This window comes from Plectropomus leopardus, chromosome 5 (assembly GCF_008729295.1).
Source record: "Plectropomus leopardus isolate mb chromosome 5, YSFRI_Pleo_2.0, whole genome shotgun sequence".
NCBI lineage: Eukaryota > Metazoa > Chordata > Actinopteri > Perciformes > Serranidae > Plectropomus > Plectropomus leopardus.
The window spans coordinates 15,800,739-15,824,535 of NC_056467.1; the positions used below are offsets into that span (position 1 = coordinate 15,800,739).

The 23,797-nt window shown below is 37.6% G+C and overlaps 1 protein-coding gene across 1 annotated transcript in view; it reads right to left on the minus strand.

Annotated features, from left to right (window-relative positions):
• Positions 1–2,647: 2,647 nt before the first annotated feature.
• The window catches only part of LOC121943423 (solute carrier organic anion transporter family member 1C1-like), a 34,005-nt gene continuing 12,855 nt past the window's right edge, over positions 2,648–23,797 (minus strand). The window contains exons 3-14 of the mRNA XM_042486944.1: positions 19,307–19,448; positions 14,256–14,388; positions 13,435–13,556; positions 13,217–13,363; positions 11,849–11,947; positions 10,535–10,783; positions 9,518–9,682; positions 7,806–8,001; positions 6,198–6,363; positions 5,474–5,646; positions 3,119–3,183; positions 2,648–2,835 (exon numbers count right to left, since the gene is read on the minus strand). Of these exons, the coding sequence (XP_042342878.1) occupies positions 2,648–2,835; positions 3,119–3,183; positions 5,474–5,646; positions 6,198–6,363; positions 7,806–8,001; positions 9,518–9,682; positions 10,535–10,783; positions 11,849–11,947; positions 13,217–13,363; positions 13,435–13,556; positions 14,256–14,388; positions 19,307–19,448 (1,845 nt within the window). The remainder of the gene's footprint in view (positions 2,836–3,118; positions 3,184–5,473; positions 5,647–6,197; positions 6,364–7,805; positions 8,002–9,517; positions 9,683–10,534; positions 10,784–11,848; positions 11,948–13,216; positions 13,364–13,434; positions 13,557–14,255; positions 14,389–19,306; positions 19,449–23,797) is intronic.

The window sequence follows — 23,797 nt, forward strand, 5'->3', positions numbered from 1 at the left end:
TATGTATGTTGCTCTAAACTTGTTCTTGTGATTTTTTGATAATCTCTGATTTTATTTATTTATTAACTGTTATGTGTTTTTTGTGGTGCTGAATTAATGAATTTCTCTGCAGGGATCAATAAAGTATCTTCTTTCTTTCTATCTATCTATCTATCTATCTATCTATCTATCTATCTATCTATCTAAAAACACATGATAAAGCAAGCCAAAAAAAGGCAACACTATGGTAAGGCTAAACAAGTCAAAATCTGAAATGTCTAACAGCTGAAAAAACACCTCAAAACAGCATAAAATAGCGTGAATAGACACACCATAGCATAGAATGGTGCAAAAACGGCCAAAAACACCATAAGGCGAAAATATCAAAATATGACATGTCCCAAACAACAAACAGCTGAAAACACCATAAAACAGCATAAAATAGCATGCCAAAACACACCATAGGATAGAAAGTTGCAAAATCGGCCAAAACACCATAATACTACATGTAGAAAAAATGACACATGTATCCATCATGAAGAGGACAGTCACTCTTATAGTATATGTTAGCGTTCAGATGAGCTGAACATGGAGCTGAACATGGAAAAAAAATAAAGTGCTGGAAATTTTTGTTGGAGTTAAAAAAAATGAAAAAAAGGGGCCCATCTGCACATTTTAAAAGATTAAATTTTAAAGACACTAGGAAACCATTTATTGTCAAAGACTTTCTTGAGAAATTCTTTTTTATCATTTCTATTTAAAATGACAGCAGGTTCTCTTTAAACGTTCAGCATGGCTAAAATTGTCAAAATATGACATGTCCCAAAAACAGCTTAAAACACATCAAAACAGCATAAAATAGCCTGCCGAGATAGGCCATAGCACAGTATGTTGCAAAAACTGCCCAAAACTATAATACAGCATGTCGAAAAAATTATGGAAAATGCAATACTATCAATGGCATAAAATGTCAAAATATGACATGTCCCCAAAATATCTGAAAACCCCTTTAAATAGCGCGAGTCTCACAACCTGGGGAAAGAAGCTGCTCTGTAGTGTCGTGGTTTTGCAGCGAATAGTTCTGTATCTTTTTTGAGATGGCGGCAGGGTGAACAGACTGTGGCTGGGGTGGCTTCTGTCTTTCAGTATTCTTTGAGCAGACACCTCACTCCACTGAGGTCACTGGCGCTCTGTAGATGGGAACCAGTGATGATCTGGGCAGTTTTAATAACCTGCTGCAGAGCCTTCCTGTCCTGGGCCGTGCATGAACCATGCCAGTTTGTGATGTTTCCAGGCAGTGTGCTTTCTTTTGCTCCTCTGTGGAAGTTAACCAGGATCTTGCTCTGGAATTTAGTCTTCTTAAGTTTATGTAGGAAGTAGAGCCTTTTCTTTGCTCTTTTAACCTGGGTGGTGATGTGTGATGACCAAGATAGGTTCTCAGTGATGTTAATTCAAAAGAACTTACAGCTGTTCGCCTGCTCCACCTCAGCTCCACTGATGTAGACATGGGTGTGTGTCTTTGACTACTTCTTTCTAAAATCAACAATCAACTCCTTGCTTTTACTTACGTTGAGCAGTAGGTTCTTCTCTGTGCACCACACTGCAAAATTGTTGATTTCCTCCCTATATGAACTCTCATCACTGTTTATAATATGGCCGATGATCGTGGTGTTGTCCGCATATTTCACAATAGAGTTCTCCTGATGTCTGGGAGTGCAGTCATGGGTGTACAGTGTGAACAGAAAGGGGCTGAGCACACAACCATTTTGGACCACATACCTATGACGTTTGCGTGCCACCTTGGACCTCATACATACATTTCTGCAATGAAGTTTTTTCATGATATACTATGCATTTGCTTTTAATGACATTTTTTGTATGACATTTTTGGGACTTTTTTGTGGCATACTAGACTATGACTTTTTGACTTAACATTTTTATGTCATTCTGAACTGTGACATTTCTAGGACACCTTTTCTGAGATGATGTAATATTACTGTTTTATGGCACACTATTCTATGACTTTTAATGATTTTATATTACATGGCTACTATAGTGTGCCATTTTAAATGTTTATCATGAAATTTGACACTATGAATCTTTTTCTGATTTTAAACATACTAAACTATAATATTATTTCTTGAAATTTTATATTCTATTTTTTCTGATATAAAACACCATAAAATATCATAAGAAATGATACAGAATAGAATTATACAAAAATGTAATAAAGTTTTAGTATAGTATGTCATAAAAAATGTGAAAACAAATGTCACAGGTTAGTATGCCTTAAAAGAAATCTGAAAATGTCATTGTAAGACACAAAAAATGTCAAATAATCATAGTACAGCATATCATAAAAATGTCAGTAGTCAAGTATGTCATAAAAAATGTTTGAAAAATATGTCACTGTATAATACGTCATAAAAAAATTAAAATTTTGATTTTAATTAAATAAAAAAATGTCATAGTGTATTATGTCATAACATATGCCAGTGTATAAGTCTTTAAAAGTCATGAAAAATGTCATAGCAAATTATGCCATAAAAATCTAAAATAAAAAGTCTCGTTACATAAAATCTAAATAAAAATGTCATAAAATATGCCACATTATAGTTTGTCATGAAAGTGTTACTAACATGTCACTCTAAGACCACTGTGATTCTCGCTAAATGTTACCAATACAGAAAATGACAGATCTACAAAACTCTGAATGCCACATGCTAGAGTGTGAGTACCTGTATGCAGTGGTGTTGTAGATTCTACAGGCTCCTAAGCCTCCACACCTCCTCTGACCCCATTTTAGACATGTGGTGTCAATGATTGCCCCAAAGTAGATGGGTGCTGGGATCCCTGCTGTGAGACCAAAAACATATTTTTACAATCAAATACCCAAAAACTGAAAAACAACTGATTTTACTGTTTGGAGCAGTCAAACAAAACATTCAAATGAGTCCGAAACACTGAAATTCTTGTAAACACTTGTACTTTGGAGTAAATCTGGTTGTTCAGGTGACAGGTAAGTTTGGAGGTAAGATTGAGAAGGGATATTAACCCAGAGTAACATATTTAAACAGTTTTCATCTGAGCCTTGAGTCACCCAAACATGTTCCATAGTGAATGTTTTGAAAACACTTACCAAGGGTACGCGTTGCCAGAGCATGGAAACCCAATGCCAGAGATTTCAGCTGAGGTCTGATGCACCTTCATGAGGAGAAATTGCAGACATGTTTGAAGAAATATTATCAGAACCTGACTAGAAAATGACATGTCAACATCAAAAAACACATCCCATTCAAGATTAACTCAAGTTCCTTTCTAATTTGCAAATAAAAATGACGTAAACTAAAGTGGTAATCTCATTTACAGTAAAAACAAATGTACATTGAGAATGTCAACAACATACATTTTATAATGCATTATCACATATCTTCATGTGAGAGAAGGAAAGGAGGCATGTGCTTTATGGTGAATGAGGATTGGTGTGACAGTGGGAATGTAAGGCGCTGTCCTGTTCCTGCTGAGGATCACGGTGGGATGTGTTGACAGTAAATCATTCCACAACCAGAAACCCTGTATTACCAGAACCCTCCAGGAACACAGACAAATACTGAACAGCAGCCAACGATGTGAGACGACTCAAAAAGGGACTAAATTATAGTGCACAAGTTAAAGAAGTTGATAACATTTCACTGGAGTTGCACCTAGAATAATTCCATGTGAAATTTAAATGATTGATTTCTTGACTAATTGATTGACATAAAAATGGCTCTCTAACAATTTCAGAAGAAAAGAATATGTTCATTGCATTGTACTCACAGTACAATATGTTACAGAAAAACGTTTCTGAAACCTTTTTGTTTAAAAATAAAATCCACTGTAGGGAGAAGAACACGAGGATGATAAAACTAGTGGGATGTTTTACATTGTATTTTTGTATTGATGTTCTATGGAACATTTGAATAGAGAGGATGCCTCTGTGTCGGTGAACTGTTAGCCAGCAGAGGATGCTGTGGTGCAGAAGAATCTATCCTTTTACGGAGAGGCTCTCAAAGTTTAGATGACTGAGTGCCAAATGCAGAAAGCCAGCATATGATTGATGGCTACGAACGAAAGGCAGAGTGTCAACAGATATCAGACAAATAAATTCATTGCTTTTTAAAGTCTTTTTCAAGACAATTTTCAACCAAATTAAGACTGATTTTTGGACAAATTTATCATTTTCTTAATCAAGCATTGTAATTTAGTATAAAGGTAAACAAATGGTCCCACACAGAGGAATGTTTATGATTATTAGAGTGAGTTAGGCTAATCTGTATTTTGTCAACAGATAAGTGCAAGTATAAAGTAAAAAGACATTATTAGCTTAAGTGGTAGGATTTGTAACATCAGAGATATGGACTTTGATAAAGAGGAGCTTGACTGATGGATAAATGAAACTAAATTAAATATTTGCTGCAATTAGGACCTCAGAGATTAAAATTTAAGACAACGTCAAGACTTTTAAGGCCTAATATGTATAAAGTTAAATTAGAGACTTTTGAAGGACCCACAGATACCCTGAAAAAGTGCACACATAAAACAAAATTAAATGATATAGCATATTATACTAGGATTTTTTTTTCAAATCGTTTATGATGTACTATGAAATGACTTTTTACATGACTTTTTTATTGACATTTTTGACATACTATCGTTTCGCTTTCAAATTATTTCTTATGACATACTGTACTATTACTTTTGTATGATTCTCAAAGTTTTGATGACTGAGTGCCAATTTAGGAAGCCAGCATGTGATTGAGTGCTGCACAGGAAAAGCACAAACACAAAACAAAGCAAATCTTTTGCTGGTTGTCATGACCCATTTCTTTTGTATCAGAAGGGCCAGTCATTATAGTAAATTCATGAGGCATGACTTCATTGTTTCAATCATGCTTGTCATTTATTGTCATTCACAGCATATGATTGGAAAAAGACTATTTTTAAACAGTTTGCCAAAAACACTGTTAATATGTGTGTCACAAAGATACAAACACAAATATGTAGCCTTTGCCAATAACAATAAGTCAGATATAAATGGCCCAAATCATTGTCTCTGGATGCTTTGATCACTTCAATTCACTTCCCATCATTCCTTGACATAAACACATCAGGCAGACGTAAGGTCTGCAAAAATATAGTAAGTAAATGGAGATTTTTTTCATTCAAAGTAGCTAAATCAAAGTAGTAAATGTCATTGACTTTGAACATCTAACTAAAGGACTCTTATTCAACAACCTGCTACAAATGTGGGTTATATCAAGTGGAATGTGAAGTAGGATCATTTGTTAGATTTAAAAGTGCCTCTGAAATCAGCATCGACTAACACATGTCCAAAGGGTCCAAATGCAAATTATGAAACATGTTGGGGGGGGGGGTTGCATTAAAGCTAATATGGTCATATTTGTAGCAGTGTGAGCATTTTTTCATTACATGTTTGAAATTAAAATCTAACCTGATGAGAAGCATGTAGCCAGGTGTTCCCCCCAGGGAGATGATAAAGGAAGTGATGACTGAGAGAGCCAGGAAGTACGGGAACATCCTGTCACAGTCATCTGTGTGATGGCACTGACCTGTACTGGCCGTAAAGTTACCAGCCACACCGACACAGCTACAGTTAGAGAAGACCTGCAGAGACATGCATAGTTGCACACACTTGACCATGTATAGCAGGACAGAGACACATAAATACAACAATACATATACTGCATGTACACATGCATTCATATATGTGGCTGAAGATCACCAAAATCACTGCAACCACCTTTAATCAATTTAAGAGGCCAACTAGGTACAGCAGATGACATGGTTCATTGCAATCACATAATTTAAATATAGATTATGAGATCTAAATAATAGGAACATTAAATTATTCAATAAGAAAATATCATGACTCCATCTAGGAAAAAATAAATAAATGCACAAGCACAAACATAAGACTGATATGTATTTAACTTTTACATTTACATTTTTTTTTTTTTTTAAAAAGGCTAATGTTTAATTTAATCTTTAAACACAGAATATAGAGTAATTTTCAATTCTTTTTTTTTCAGTTTTAGGCATGTGGTGAACCAGCCAAAGCTGTGCTATGCTGTCTGCAGAATACAATGGTATTCTATGCAAGAATTTTATTTTCCATGCGTAATATTTCTTATAGTCTGAGTACCTTGTCAACTTACTGTGTTTTTCCCTGAGCCAGCAGAGCCTGTGCAGCCAGCGAGACAGGGAGAAACATATGTGATGCCATTCTCTCCACAGACTGGATCCCAGTCACTTGCTGAACAAAAACAGTCTGAGTTGCAGGCTGCAAACACTGAGTGTGCATCGTAAGATATCGTGCCCATGCTGGAGGGAGGAGAGTGAGAGAAAAATACACATTAGAGGAAATTATATATCATGCAATTACAGGCCAGTATATAATAAAATGGATTATACAGGCCAAGCAACATTTATAAAACAAAGTGTTTCACATTTTAATGCATGTGGTGAAAAAAAATAATGTAACTTTTAAGAGAAAATAATGTGTTATTTTAATCTCATAGTTGCTTTCTCTTCTAAGAGGAGAGGGCATGATATATGAGTGAATATCCATCTGGCAGCTTTTAGCCTGCTGTTTTGTGTCACATCAGTTGTGTGAGCTGTTGAATCTCAGTTGAGAATCAGCAGTGCATTGGGCGCACACACACACACACACACACACACACACACACACACACACACACACACACACACACACACAGGATGTTTTTTGTTGGTCTGTTATTTTTTTCCTGGCTGGGTTTAAGCTTGTGATCACCTACTGGTTACCTCAGTGTTAAAACACCAGTGTGCCTGTTCCTGCTTGTTCTGTTTGCGGTTCTCATGCTGTTCTTTCATGTGTGGCCCAAATGGAAACCTTTGCCTATCTGATGCCAGTCCTGCCTAGATACTTGAACTTGTCCACAATATTAATTTAACATTTACAAACCTTACTTGAACCATGTTTATCTTTAGAGGGTATGATTCATGATACAAAACATTCATGATCAAAAAGTTGCATTTTGTTGTCCTACTTCACACAGACTCCACCCCCACCCGGAATCTATGGGTAATACTGTTCTCCAATCACAAGCTGGTGAAAAGGGTTGGGCATCAGTCAGCTCCGTTGCACATGACGTCCCTTTGGGCATTATACACCTTTATGTTTCCATACTGTTTGATTAACTGGGAAATGTGGTGTGCAGAGTGTCTGCTGCTTGTCTGATCTACCTGTGTGTCTACTACTTGTCTTTCAGCCCCTGCAGGGTCAGGCCTTGCAAGGGCTGAAAGATATCCCTTTAGAGTCCAGTAGTGAACCTTGTGAGAGCAATGGCTAAAATGTTGTAACTATTAGTGCAGGCAAAGTCTTCTACCTAGAGGACTTGTCATTCCCTCGCCCCTTGTTTAAGAGGGTGTAGGATAAGTGAGAGTGTCATATGCCTCCTTATATACTGTAGGCTTCACACATATTTGGGCAGGCATGTCCTGGCTGGCTGGCTACATTTATGCAAATTTCAGTGAGCGTATGCATGCTTGTTATGGGAGTCCATGGAGTCCAGTGCAGGGCTCTACTGTGCTGTGCTATTTCCAATCAGATGTTCTTGAATTTCCCACTCCCAGGAGTAAAAAATCATGAGGTTTATTTAAGTTATAGTAAGTAATGACCAGTAAGGTTGATGAATACTTGTACTGTGCTGTACTGCATATATTATTAAAACACATTTTGATAAAAGCAACCCCAACACACCATGTGATTTTCTATGACTCACCTATTGTACGAAAGTGTCACACCAGCTACCTTGGCATTCTCGCAGCTCATTGCAAAGAAGAACAGCGACAGGATGTAACCGATCAGAGATGTTCCGAAGGCAAACCTGGCTGCGCCCATGATGTTCAGCTTCAGCCTCTTCATCAGCAGGCCTCCAGAAAACATACCCAGTGCCACAGCTGGGATATTGATCACACCTACCAGCAAAACACAAGATAAATATTAGCTGAAATAAAATGCTTTGAAGGCTAATTTAGGATTTGAACAAAGACAGACAATATGATTTAATATGTATCCATGCTCAACTGTCATTTTTCAGACTTGCTAATACACAGAGGGGAGAAATAAAGCTACACAAATTCTAAGTCGCCTTGATCTAAAAAGCCCTGCTTTTAATGTTAGTCTCCTCTCTCATACCTTCATTTGACATCAATGTGAAGACTTTCTGGTCTTTTATCTACATCCATGTCATTTGCTCTGGTCACTAATATTGCATTCTCTTTCATATGCAGCCAATCCAGTCAGCGCTGGCATCTCTTTTGATGAGACCACATGTACGTAGAGACTTTCATCTTATGTTATCAACTTCATTCAATATTTCATTTCATATCCAGAGCCTTTTTCATAACCACAAAGCTCCAGTCTCTGCAGCTGTGGTGGTTTGTAGGCTCGGCTGAATTTGAGCCCCGACCCATTTCTCCTCTCTTCAACAAAGGTCATTTTCTGCTTCATTCAGCAAATGCAAAATACCACAAAGTAACTGGGAAAATAATGCTGACTTGTAGATACACTTTTAGAAAAAAAAAACATAATGAAGCTGGAATGACAAACATGTTACATGTGTAAGCTTTCCACTGTATTTTGAGCCAACTAGGCAAATGTTAATGCACATTTTTTTAATTAAATGGTCCAGTGCTTAGGTTTTCTGTAGAATTTGTGTGAGGGTGTGTAGGATTAAGATACCACTGGAAAAGATGGTATATAATATCCATAACTAGGTTATCATGAGTTTATTATTATCTGAAAACTGGAGTGTATAGAATGTCATAATGTCATATTGTGTCATATCCTGTCATATCCTTGGTGTATGACCTATGCACAGTGATATATGTTTTTGCACTTTCCAAAAGGCTCAATAGCTGGTGCGCAATCGTAGAAATATGGGGATGATTAATTCATGTCACTAAAATAAAGATATGGATGAGAATTACAATTGTGCAATTATTGAAAAGATCCCTAATAACATACCATAAAAAAATGCTTTCTTTATGAAAATATGCTCTGTTGTATATCTGCCACCATCCAGTTGATTGTGCACAAAAAGTTCTGTCTAGCCATGCACACCCACAGAGGGTGAAAAGAGCGCTCCAAAAGAGCACCTAAGCAAACACCCTCCCTTTATTTCTGGCATCGTCTGCTGTAACCCTCCAACATCACAGCTCCAGTTACATTGTGCATATTTCATACCAAATAGCTCCAATGTGATCAAAGATCAAAGTGTCCCAGCCTTCATTAATTAGCCTTGGTGGGTCCTCTACCACAGAGTAGCCCAGAACAGATAAACCAAACACTGGCTCTCCGTAGGTCCATTCATGTTTTCGTGTCTGCCACCATAGCTCTACACGATTGGCACACAGGAGAAGTTTCAGCTCCTCAACCTGAATGCCAGATACCACTAAATCCTGCTGTAAGACATTTAATAATTTTATTTACCCATGAGAAAATTGGCCTTTGAGGCAGACTGCCTGAAGTGCTGCTCGATGTACTTGGGCTTGTAGGTGACCATGCCGATGAGAGAGTTCAGCTGGATGATTGTCACACACAGGTAGATCAAATACACAGGGTGTCCCAGCAGAGTCCGCAGGGTTGGAATGAAGTCTGTAGAGAGAAACAAAAATCTGAGTACAAGCACACCTGTTAAAATAGGTTAATTATTTAATATCATAATGGTAACTACTCACTGTAACAATCTGATTGCCTTACGTTTGTTAACTTTGCTCCAAAATAATGGAATACCCTTCCAGAAGATATTTGAGAAGCAGGCTTGGTGAATATGTTTAAACAGCTGATTATCCTTTTCTTTAGTCTGGCTTGTAATTAATGTAATTCTTGTAATTATAATTCATATAAATTCTCTCATTTTTACTTTGATCTGCATTACTTGTATGAAAAGTGCTCTATAAATAAGGTTTATTATTATGTTTATTATTATGATACTGATTTCTGTCTACAGAACATACTGGGAAGTGAAGGAATATTGTCTTCTGACAGTAGGATGAAATTAAAGCCACTATATGTAGTATTTGAAAATATCTGCCATCTCCACATTTAACACAATAAGCATTCATTCATTCATTTTCATTTTCATACAGGTCGCCAGACCATCGCAGGGCCGACACATATAGACATACAACCTTACACGCTCACAGTCACACCTAAGGACAATTTAGAGTCACCAATCAACCTGACCTGCATGTCTTTGGACTGTGGGAGGGTTTCGAACCAGGGACCCTCTTGCAGTGCTAACCACGACACCACCGTGCCGCCACACAATAAGCAATCCATCAATATTTATGATCACAGAAACCATAAACAGAATCTAAATATTTTCTATGATTCCAGTGGTTTTTCAATATAGCTGTCTAGATGACATTGTTTTCCAGCTCTGAGAGGTACTGACATTTCATGCTTTATTTTCAAAGGACAATAAACTTCTGAATTAATATTTACCTTTGGCCATCTCTATGAAAGTAGTGTTTTCATCTGCAGGATACTTGTGCTTCAGAAGAGGAGGCTCTTTTATGAAACTTGTCTGTTCCGGTGTGCCATTTTCTGGGCCTTGGGACCCGGATATGGGCAGGGAGCGGGGCAGAAACCAGAATGGGATGGCAGAGAGCAGGGTGATGACCCCAGCTATAAGGTAGCCCAACCACCAGGCCCCAACCCAGCGGGCATCTGCTGGGGTGATGGTGATAGTTTCTGTGTTGGGGGAACAGATGATGACATGTAATAGATGCTCAATGGTACATGTATGGTTAAAACAGACCCTGTATGTAATATGCAGAGTTTTTTTTAACTTTCTTTTTAAGGCTTTGTAAAGGCTACTGAGCTCCCTCTACTTATATCTTTGACTCATTCTTCCTCTGATGCCCTTTTTTGTTGCCGGTTACATTTCCTTTTCTTTGTGTCTGTTGTTTCTTTTTTCTCTCTGGTTCTTTTCTTCTGCTACTTTTCTATTTTTCGGTCTTGGTTCTGCTTCTTCCTCTGCTGCACTCTTTTTGATTGCAGTCTTTCACAGGGCTTTGTCCCTCCTGTCCCCCAGCATGCTATGTTCATTAGCTAATTGATGCTGATCCTGTTCACCTGTTCTGAGTCTGTGAGCCATACATATACTGCTTGTCATATCTGATAATATCCTGCCTCAGTCTTATGAATGAAAAGGCCTTTTTTTCTGAGCAGATCTTCTGATCTGTAATTGCAGGAAATGTGCAGGTTCACTAATAGCATTACCGATGACCCTGATCTATTCAGGTTTCCCAGTAAGAATACACAATACCAAGAATTTGAAACCGTATTCAGCCATCAATAATTGTCTTCATACATGTGCTTTTATTCTTGTGACAAAAACCTCCTGTGAAAAAGACCTACTTTATATTTTTGGCCTTGAATGAATTATATGCTCCCTTGAATTATAATGATTTTCTTTTATTTCAATGTCTGATAGGTCAATAGAGAATTAAGATGGCCACTAATAAATACATGTCTATTAACCAAATATTGTCAGCTGCCATGCATAGGTTGCTGGCCTGGTATGGCAAAGGTAAGGTATATATGATACAATGACAGAAAAACAAAACAAACGTGCAACAAGTTATTACAGGATCTCTAAGGTAGGCAAGCTTCAACATGATGTGTGGTGTAAGAAAAAAAATCCAAATCCTTACATGTGAGGTTGTTGTGAGTCTAGGGTGACTGGACAGTAAGCTTATTTGCATAATGTTCTGGCCTAAAAAGACTTAAATACATACTCGTGTTTAAACTCACCCATTTTTACAAATCCAATGTCCACATATATTTTGGCACAAAGAGAGCCCAACAGGTAGCCAAACACAGGTCCAACTACTGAAATGGTCTGCACACAGCCTAGGATATGAAAAACACACATGAGGAGATACAACATACAAACTGGTTAGGACTGTCTAAAGCATAGATAAACAATTTACCACCAATTTGACATACTTAGAATTCATATTAATTTACATGACAAATTTATACTGTTTTAACTATGATGCTCAGATTACCAAAAGCTACAATGGTTGTTTAAGTCGATGTTTTTAAGTTTGCCAATTTTGTCGCAAAAGCCTTTAAAAGAAGGCAAGATAAATTAGTTGACTGAAATTGTCTTTGAGTGATCCATGACCTCTGTCTTACACTAGGATGATTTAATTATGTAGGATACTTCTGTTGCTTTGCTCCATTTTCCATTTACTTTCTTCTTAATGTTGTCAGAAAATATATATATGTTTGACTCTGGTCCTGGATTGTTTTGATTTTATGGTTTCTTATAAGCCCATGCGAGGTGCGCATAACTGCATGACCCAATAATAAAATATTTCATTTATTCATATATTTATGTCCATGTTTTGAAGCCACATTTGTATGGAAAAGACTTGCTAATTAAGCATGTTCTTGTTCAGTATTAGTCATATGCTATTGTAGAACACTACAGAGAATTACTGCCTTGTTCATATCTGAGCAAAACACCACTGCACATGGTGGAGCTTTCATCAAGCATGGCATTATTAGGAGATATTGTAATGTGCTCTGAAGAAGGCTGTGTTTTCTGCTTCAAATAATGCAATAGTCATGAAACATGCATTTTTTCTTAACAAGCTTTTACCCCCAAATTACCTTTGACTGTTTTGATTGCAGAGTGCATTTAATGTTTGGATGTTTACTACCAAGCACTTTGGTTGGACTATCAAGCACCCCAAACATTATTCAACCTTTCTTTTTTATTTAGTTGTTTATTCTTAGAGTAACAGCAATAACCTTGCAGTCTTGCAGAGTATTATTTAACCTTTGTCTTGGACTGATAAAATAGTTACGTGACACCAATATAATATAACATATCTGATCATATCAAGGGAGGTGTATATATCTTGGTCCTTTTGCAGATTGCTTAATGGATTATATATTGGCAGTATTATAAAGTCCAGAGTAAAGAAAGTTGCATGGAAATTCAATAATCATAATAACAGAACACCTGCGTACTGCTTATTTTGGGTGGAGGTATAAACATCAGCACATTTTCAAAATTACATTTTGCAGATCATACGTAAGGAATTACATCACTAATGAAGTGCCTTTACTTTTAAGTATAGCTCTACAACTGGGTGATGGTTTTCTTACCAACATAGAGCGCAGCGTTCTCCTCAGTAGCAAAATCATCTATATAAGAGATCCCAAGTGGCTGAACAGGCGTCTCTCCGATCCCTCGCAAGACATTTCCCAGGAGCACATAGATCCACATCGACAGGTTGGAGTCACCTTCACATCCTGGAGGAAAAGATAAGTTTAATCATACATCTTTACTGTCTACACTAGTGCATGTATGTGTAAGTTCTCACCTGTAGCTGGCACTTGTGGTGGTTTACCATATTGGGACAGGTCTGCTGGTGAGCCCACCGGACAAGGAGAAGGGTTGAGTGTTGAGTTAACCACCCACCTCACTGATGTTTCATATTCATAGCTATACACAAAACATGGAACAATGGAACGAAAAATGGAACAATGAGTTAAAATACAGGGGACGGGGAAGAAATAGTCATTTTACTTGGTTACAAAATACAGTCTGTGAATCTGATTGGAAGCAGATTTCATTCGAAACATGTCAGTAAGAAAAAAGTAATGCCATGCTGATCCATCTACACCCTTATGTCTGACCTGGTATATGCTGACCCAGTTACAGTGCTATACAAGGTTGTGTAATATATCATGGAAAAAGAATGGTGGCATTTGGGTTGACGATATATATAAGGAGTAAAAATGGAAAATAGCACAAAACTGAGTTCTCCTGTTGTATTAATGAAAATCTCCTTGATGTAGTGTGCCGTTATTATATTCATTGGGTGTTTTTTCAACAAGACTGATTAGTTAATGATACAACGTACAAGACACACATGGAAACAGCATTTTCACCACACAATTTTTGTCTAAGCCCAGAGCATTGTTTTTGCAATAATATATCACATCAACAACAAATCCAAATTTCCACAGATTAAAAAATGTAGCTTCTGTGCAGCTGTTGTCGATGTGTTGTAAACTCAAATATTGCATATACGTGATGAGTCAAAACAAATTCAAATGTATTTTTAATGCATTTAAATATAAATTGGGTCTATAGTTGAAGTCAAACAACACCCAGGCCTATTGGCTCCTTTTAACTCACCGTCCGATGATGAAGTGCGGCAGAGCGATGATGAAGGTACCAATGGACATCAGTACACAACCCACGGCGATAATTTTTGGCCGATGGAGCTTGGCCCCAAAATAACTGACGAAAGCTATCACCAACAGATTACCTGGGAGGACAAAAATATATTGGATAAATATAAATATCAGGAATTGGACTGCTTCTGTCTCCACAGACAAATGGCAGGAGGGAATAGTTTATCCAATTCTACACTGCAATAATCCTGTTGGCTCTCTGCATGTCTATCACTGTGTGGCATCAATCAGCCACCAAACAGGACAGGAACAGACAACAACAAACAGTCAGAACTGCAGAAAGAATGTTTGGTGCCAGCCTGCCCTCCATTCAGGACTTATACACCTCCAAGCTCAAGAAACATCACTGCAGACCCTTGAACCCTGAACACAACCGTTCCAATGTCTTCCCTCTGGTAGAGGCAACAGAACACTGTTGAGCTGATGAGCTGAACTGATGAGCAATTCCTTGTATGTGTACATATAGTTGGCCAATAAAAGTGATTCTGATTCTAAAATAGTCAGTTTGAGGAGGAACAGAATTATTGCTTCATTGTATATGGTTAATACAGATTTTGGCGACACTGTGGGTATTTCAGATGTGGCTCCATACACTCTTGAGTTATAATGTGATGTTTCTTTTTAGTGTCGTCACAATACTGGAATGTCTGTCTTTAAAACAATACCCTGAAAAACACTTCTAATCAAAATAATTTTTAATATTCTTCAAATACTGACATTGAGGGCATGAACTTTTAAAAACTGTATCAAAGATAACTATAGCAAGACTTAAAGATGATAACAACTTTTCTTGAATATAAACAAAGAAAAGTAGAATGACTGTATTAAACATTAAGAGAGAGAGAAAGCGCAGCTGGTACGGGTGTATTGGTACTGCTGAAACTTAGCATTGAAACCATTTCAAATGTTCATTATCAATAAATCGATGTTTTTGACAACACTATTAATCAATTAAAAATGAATGTGTAAATATATAAGGGTATGTGTCTTCTTTTTACTTGCTTTCTGTAGCAAAATAAGAAACAAAAAATGCAATAGCAAAGCTAAAAAAAAAATTTAAAAAAACATCTGGAAAATAAGCATCCAAGACAGTTTTTTTGCCTATATGCCTGAGTCAGTATAATATCCCTTACATACTGGAGAGACATATAATATAATTATAACAATACATCCCAACCTTTTTGATGTGCCATGTAAGATGCATTAAATTTTCATGCATGGTATCAGATGAAAAGTTACAGCAAAACTGTTGTGTGAATCCATATTTCAAAAGACAGATGAAGTTGTGTTCTTTATGTTTTGATTTTTATTATCCACAGCATATAGCAGCAAACATGTTCTGCCTCGTCTGTTATAGGTGATGAGCTTAAACCATGCTGCTGCCTGACCTTTCTCTATTGTAAAGGCTTAATCGACGAGATGACATCAAACCATCTGACAGTCTTTCAGCTGCTGTTGTGTGTGTTTGTATGTAAGAGAGAGAGGACAGCACTGAGAAATCTCAGGTCATTATGAGTAAATGTGCATATGTAACCTCAGTGTATGGCCACAAGAAATTTGCATTGCATTCATTCATTTACCATAAAAAAAATGATAAATCAATACTATCTCATAATATTCTACATTATAGCAGTGTTACTAACAACAAGGAAGTGGAACAGGAGATATTTTTTTTATCTCTAATAATTTTGTAAGATTCTTTATTTATCTTTTCCAAAATTTTGATGTGCAGTATGTGCCCATGTAAGTTCATGCTAAGAAGGATTCATACAGCATATGTGCAAGAACATGTGCCTATATATCAGCTGTGGCCAATCAGCTGTGCTCATTATCTATCATTGGCATTCTCTATTCTCTTTTTTCTTTCCCACTATACTTTATTTCCCTCTTCTGACCCTTTGTCCTCCATGTGCTCTGCTCCCCTCTCATTTCTTGCACTTTCCTCTCCTTTCCTCTTCACGTTGCCCTGCTCTGCCTCTATGTTACCATGACAACAGTCCTATAGAAAAAGCTTGTTGCCTAGGCCACGAATGAGGAACAGCTTTCACAGGAGATGGAGAGATATGGGGGAAGTGAGAAATCCGGGGTATCCAGCTCTTCCTGCACTGGAGGTGTTGACCTCACCCTTTTTGGTCCAGCAGGTACATGCAACCACTATAAGCACAGCAGGTTGCACTCTATGCCATAAAATTATTTAAAAGAAAATTAATTACGCTTTACCTCTACCATGTCACGATTAAGATTCAGAGGGCTGCGATTAGATGACAAAATGATGCATCTTGATAATCTTGATGCATCTTTTTTTTTTGTGATCAATTGTTTTATTCAATTATTTTTTACGCATAATTTTTTCTATACAGGATTTCTTTTTTTCTCACTGTGTGACTACTACAAACAGTGTATTTGTCATGATCAATAATTAAATTAAACACTTAACCGATTAATTTGCTTCCACTATTTTCTATTAATAAACAAATGGAAGAGATGCGTCAAGTCAAGCTTTGTTATCATTTGCAAGATCGTTCTCTGGTTGGCAGCAACAAGTAGAGCTAACCAGCATTAGGCCTATCTAAAAATGAAAAGCTCCATCTTAAACAAACTTCAGGTAAATTTAAGCACATTGTGCTGATTATAGGCAAACCTCTCCTGACTGCAGGACTCGGATTTGAACTTCTGCTCTGTGCTATTAATCATTTTACTAAGGGAAAACATTTTTTGAGTAGGCCTACTACTATATCTGCCTACTGGCTGCTAACACTCCCAGTTAGAGAAAGGGTGAAAATAAGGCAATGTGCCTGTGGCCCCAGGACCCCAAATCACTACATCTGCCCCTGGTAATAATAATGAGAGCTTAGCACAACAGCTGGATGAGACACTGAGCAATGCCTCCAGGTGTTTCTAAATAATTCCATCCAAAGTCTGACAAACCTGAAACTAAAACAAAGTAGTCTGTAGAAGTCTAAAGAAGTCACTTTCCACCACAGAAAATTTTGCTGTTTCAGACACTTTGGTGCTGTGAGGAGAAGCTCAGCTCTGTTTGTCTAGGAACAAGCTATAACGCGGCCGAGAGCCAAATTATGTGATTTCGGAGTTAAGGGATGGAATATAGGGTTGAAGCATCTGTTTTTCAAAGCTTTATAGATAAAAACAAAACAATGCTGGCCCCGCCTCACAGCAAAAACTGACCAGCTGACTTTTTAATAGCATGGTGGGTGCTGGAAGGACCACTGGTTATTAACCTTAAGGCTGAGTGGTTGACAGCATCTGGAGCAAATGCAAACCAAAATCTCAGTTCAGTTCAGTTCAGTACAGTTTATTGTCATTCAGAACGTGTTAAAAACATGAAGTAACAAAATTTGTTCCCCAGGTCCAACAATATACAGAATAAATTATATTTGCTAAAATAGACCTTATAAATATATAGTAATAAATAACCTAAAAACCTATTTTAAATAAAATAGTTAAAAACGAACCAGCGTGTTAAAGAATAATACATAGCAGTAGTGAAATAAAATGCATAGGAAATCTAGTAGCTCTTTACGTATTGTACGTTCACTTTTTCTCTTCGTTTCACACTTGCTTTGGCAATGTAGATGTATGTTTCTCATGTGGATAACACCACTTTGAATTGAACTGAATTAAATTCTGCCATATTAAAACATTTTGTAACATGACCTTAACACAACAGTATGTTCAATGCACCACTGTTTCAGTTTAAACATATTGTTGTGGTTGAACACAGCCCTGGTAACTGCAGAACTGATATGAAAAAAAGGCAACAGGTATGTAGATGGGAAGGGATGTCAGGTGAGCAGGACTGGCAGTAGAGTCTGAGAGCATCTAGAGGATTGTTTGAGGACAGCAGGTCTGGAGCGTGGGAGGAGGCTACATGGCCCCGAGCATGGGCTGAAGACAGGGACAGAGGGTCAGGCCAGGAAAAACAACAAAGAGTCCTCATGACATGTATAATTTATAACCTACGAGAGACATTTAAGATGAATTAACTAGCCTTATATAAGTGGCCTAGAAACTGGTCAGGGGACAGTCCAGGACCAGGATTCTTCAGTGATCAGAGGAACCACAGGTCACATACAGTATGTAGGCTACAGTAGCTGTGGTGTGTATATACAGTAGTGCTGTAAAACCAGCCTCACTAGCTGTACTTCATAGATTAAACCTTTGGTTTGGTCAGATAGATTAAACATTTTATTCTATGTGATAGCACACTGCCGGTGATATGAATTGCAGTACAACCTACAGTGGAAGGTGGAAGGTTATTTAGGACACAGTCTTTTCTCTACAAACGAAGGAATGGTTATGCAAAAAAAAATGAAGAAAAATTATGAAAAGCAATTTCCCTCATCAGAGCTTACCAACAGATATGCTGGCCTAGCCTCCCAGTGAGATACTATATCTATGTCCATGTATATGTTGGTTCATAAGTAACAAGAAATTGCTGCTCAAAAATGCCAGATAGTGTAGAATAAGAGTTCACACAGGACAAAAAAAGATGGGTTAATGACACATTTTATACCAAAGAACTGAGCTGGACAGTTTGTGTTCCTCTCACACAACAGGTTATTTTGATACAGCGTAGAGGGTCCTGCTTTGCATGTCTGATAAACGCTGATAAATGCAACTATTTTTAATGAAAATTACTGGGGGTGAGCAGTGAATAAATAGTATAGTATAGAGAAGTTATTACATAACAACCTTACAAATTCCAGATTTTGTCTGTCCACAGCAAAAAGAGAGTTTAGAGCCTGTTATGTCCCTGCTCGACACCATGACTCACTACTCACAAGTACACACACACACCCCTCTGTCCTCTTCTTGGAAGCCTGATGAATCCTTTATCTGCAGCTTGAATACCTCTGTGACCCATTCATATTTCCGTCCCAAAGACAGGAAAAGACAAGGGAGGGGAGCCCATGAAACAGAGGCTGCGAACAGAACAACAAAATAACAGCAGTGATTGTCAGGCCTACTCACCTATCTCGAAGCTCCCGTCAATGACACCTATTAGGTAACTGGGGATGTCAAAGCGCCTCTCCAGCTGAGTAATTGTGCTCTTCATGTAGCTCCCCGACAGAGCCTTTGCAAAATAGGCAAAGGACAAAGCCACCAGAAACATCTGGGAGAAGAGAGTGAGATGAGAGAAGGGGATAGAAAGAAACAAAGAAAGAGGTTTTACATTAATATGCACAGGGTTATAAAAAGACATACAAAGAAAAGCCCAATTTTACCCCTATTATCACCACTAGTGATCTACTTCATTGTGTGAGTTTCACACTTGTGTTTATCCACTGGGAATGAACTACAAATGAAGCACTGTGGCATCACTACAGTTGCTATGATGCATGAACTCTGCTCATTAGCCTACTTTTACCAGTCCAACGTTCCCTAATTAACAAGAGTGCCAGCATCACAGGGACAATGGGGTTTAGATGAGTTGCAGCATGTCTGAGTGGGAGGAGAAGAATGAAGATCAACAAAAAGTGTAGGTCAGATAGCATGAACCCCCAATATTAATGAGAGAATAAGTGGCTTACATTTAAGTGGAGAAAGATAAACAAATGGATGAAATTATTGATAAAAGAGAAAGGGTAATCAATGCACAGATGCAGTGACCTAGAATTTTCCATTCCTCAGCAATGGGGCCCAGGCAGATCCATGGCAGATCATTGCTTGAACCTTGCCTGCTCCTTGGTTGGAATAAGACTGAGCATGTTTAGAGTGGAAATTAGACATGTCGTGTCAGTAACCAGTGGCTAGAAGCCGACCGGCAGCCAAAAGGCCTTTGGTTGGGAGGAAAAATCTGTAGGATGGACTTTGTACAGGGCTAGATGAAAATTACCCCTAATAAAATAAGACAAAACCAAACATGGCACACACAAGGCCAACCACAGCTCCCCTGCTTCCTCGAGATTCGGAAGTTACAATCTTGCCTTGAGGTAGTGATGGCAAAGACATAAAGCCTTTTGGACTAGCACAGGGCAACACATTACTTCCTCATTATAAAACTAGAATTACCACCTTGTGATTGCGTGTCTCCACACACCAGTCAAGTTCCAATTACAGTTCACATCCATGTATGAAAACATGAATGCTTCACACACATCTTCCTCTGACAGCACAGGAGATCTATTGAATCAGCACAGTTCTATGATGGACCCCCAAAATTAGTGTCACCAAGTCAGTATTTGGCCAAATGTCTCCCCTCTGTTCCTGAGATGTTAAATGATGACCATAAAAGTGTTTTTCCAGAACTCTAGGATGTCACAGTGACCTTTGGCCCTTTGTTCTGTTAGACGTTTGTGTTAAATTTTGTCATATTGGCACATGTATTCTTGAGCTATGGCCAGAAGCATGCTTTGTAAGGTCACAGTGACCTTTGACCCTCAACCTCCAAATTCGAATCAGTTCATTGTTAAGTCCAAGAGGACAGTTGTGCCAAATTTGAAGAATTTCCCTCTAGGAATATAATGGAATAGATGGATAGACAGATGCGCAGACGGGCAGACATCCCAAAAACATTATGCCTCTGGCCATGGCTGTCAAAAAATAATTCAATAACACACATGACAACAAAAAATTTAGAAAGTTAATGGCGATTAAATTCTGTCTCTAAACCCAGCTGAGACAGAAAAGGAATCTCCATGCATATATATTTTCATCTGGACTGTTTTAATTTGTGCTATAATAAGACTTAAGAGTGGTAAGCCACCTCCCAGTGACTGGGCCCAGATGAACAATTTTCACAGTTATGACCAAAGGCAGTCTAATAAACTCATGCATCCACTGATGGTAGAGGTCGCAAAAACCACACAAATTCAGTTTCCTTATTAGCATGAAAGCAGCCCCAAAACCTGGTTAGAGAACTCACTAAGTAGGGAATAAAATGAGACAACAATGAATAAAATACTTTTTTTACATTAAAAGATGAACATCGCAGTCTCAATAATTTCAGTAATCATGTCTCGACACATATTATAAAAGAAATTGTTGTTGTTGTTCCTCCCGCAAAATCTTTAAAATCTTTCAAACTTAACTCAATCATTCTTTTAGGGATTATTAGCTTTTTGTGACCAAACTTTGCCTGCTGTGATATACTTGAAGAAACATAATGCAGTCTTTGTCAGCCAAGTCTTTAACAATGATATATGCCACTAAATTCCTAAAACTACAAATTAAGGAGTTTCAGGACGCAACAATAACAGACTGTACGACGGCTGGGCTCCATGCCAAGCCAACCACAGTTAGCCTGCATCCTTGAGATTTTCTGTGGAAAGTTTATCTTGCCTTGAGGTGGTGATTTGAAAGATGTGAAGCATTTTAGATTCAAGAATAAAACACAGTGGAGTGGGTTAAACAAAGAACTACATCCTTATTATCAGCAGTTTTCCTATCATATCTTTTGTCTACATGTTGCATTTGTATGCTTTGGGATATTTATGATTGGGTATGCAGTAGGCCTATTCATTAAGTCATTTAACAATTAATCTTCATTCCATAATAAAATGAAGAGATAACAAAATAAACTGTTAAACCTAGCTTCCTGTGAAAAAAGTCAGAAAATGACTAGTTTAAACCAGTCCATGTTTGTCCCTATTTGCCTAAAGGGGCAAATAGAAAAGATAATGTAAGGTAAAAAGCATACATTATTTTCCATTATACTGATGACACAGGGAGCTCAAATTATCCAATTGTCTATTCAGGTATTTATTTTAAAATATGTCAAAAAAAGTGCAAAGCAAAACATACATACAGACACTTTAGATTACAGATGTATAAATGTTCAAACTCAGGTCTTAACGCTTTTGTTAGCATGCTTCTACTAGCATGCAACAAGTGTTTTAACAACACACACACAGAAGCCATAATAACAACCCTGGCATAGTATTATAAGAATTGGGGCATACCAGTTCCAATTATTCAGTTATATTTATCAGTGCACTATATTTTTTTGCCCTAATGGACCTAGTAAAGCTAACAAACTGTAGCTTGACATCAATTAGACACAAAGAGAAAAAATTAGACAATAGCCAGATGAATGTTAGCTAATATTAAAGAAGAAACTACTTTTTCATCATGTAGTAAGAATAAACACAGTCAGAACATACTGTGAGAAAGTCTCCATTTTTTAAAGAAATGCTTATGGGGAACATACAGTACAAGATGTGACACTGAAAAAGGACTCCTTTTTCTCTTTTACTGATACTTCTCTATTTCTCTTCTCCTCATTTGACTCTTTTTATCCACTTCAAATAACTGCTTGCTCTTTTCGTGACAAAATGACAGTGGTTTCACACAGAGTTTTAACAGAAGGTGAATACAACCTTTGTGTTGTCTATAGACTACATGTAATCTCTCTCAGGCTCCCTGAATGCTTGTAAATAAGCAATGGTTTCATCATGGTTCTTGTACTGCATCCTGTGCCCTTACTGGGTATCCAGTCCTGACGTGAAAAAAGCAGCACACATGAGAGTCATGTTACACACATGATCAGGCAAAAGCATACCATGGACAGAACCATGGGTGGAGGTATTATTCAACTATAAGATGTTCCAACAAAATTGCTCAGAAAGTACAAATAATCAGCGCTGAGGCTGGTGTTTGACCTTTTCACCATTTAGCGGTGGCTGAATTGGAAGCAGCTGACTATACTATCAGTGCTGGTAAAACCACATTAGCAAAGTTAGAGAGAGAAAGTAAAGTTTTAAGTCTTCAACATGTATGACAACAGTTGTGAGATAATCAGCCACTATCACTGTAATAACTTGTTTTATACCTGCGCTACCTCTCTTTGTAAAACCTGTTTATTTACACAAATGATGGGATCAACGCAAACAGGCGTCTGCTGAAAGCCTGCTGACCAGTAGTCCTGGCTGTGGGGGGTTGACAACAGAAGCACATCACATGTTCACTTCCTGGGGGGATTAACTTCCAAGAAAGCCTGCCTACATTCATATTCCCCTCAAAGCATGAAAAGTGGCTTTTCTTATTTACTGTTTCCAGTCTGCTCCTCACTTGTTTTGTGGTTTAAAATGAGTTTTCTGAGCAAGTATTTATATTCAACTAGAACACAGTCTAACTCAGGAATTATCAGAAAATCAAGTGGTAGATTTAAAACAAATATTTTTTATCAGTGGTTTTTTATCTTATTTATTCCATTTTATATTTAAAGCTGTAGAGGCAGTACAATATGCCTTTGTTGATCCAAGCTTCTCACGAACAAAGTGTCACTTTTACTGAAAAATGTATGCGGGTTTCTATGGGCGCCTGTTAGTATTACCACGATACTGGATTTCTAACTTAGAAAAACGTAACAGGGAAGGGAGTCCTTTTGCTGATTTTGTTATTTCCAACAATGGCATTGTAATTCCCAAAGTTTCCAAAAGTAGGATAGGAATCAGAGCCTACAGCTACCACGCTCCTCTCTTATGGAACCATCTTCCAGTTTCGGTCAGGGAGGCAGACACC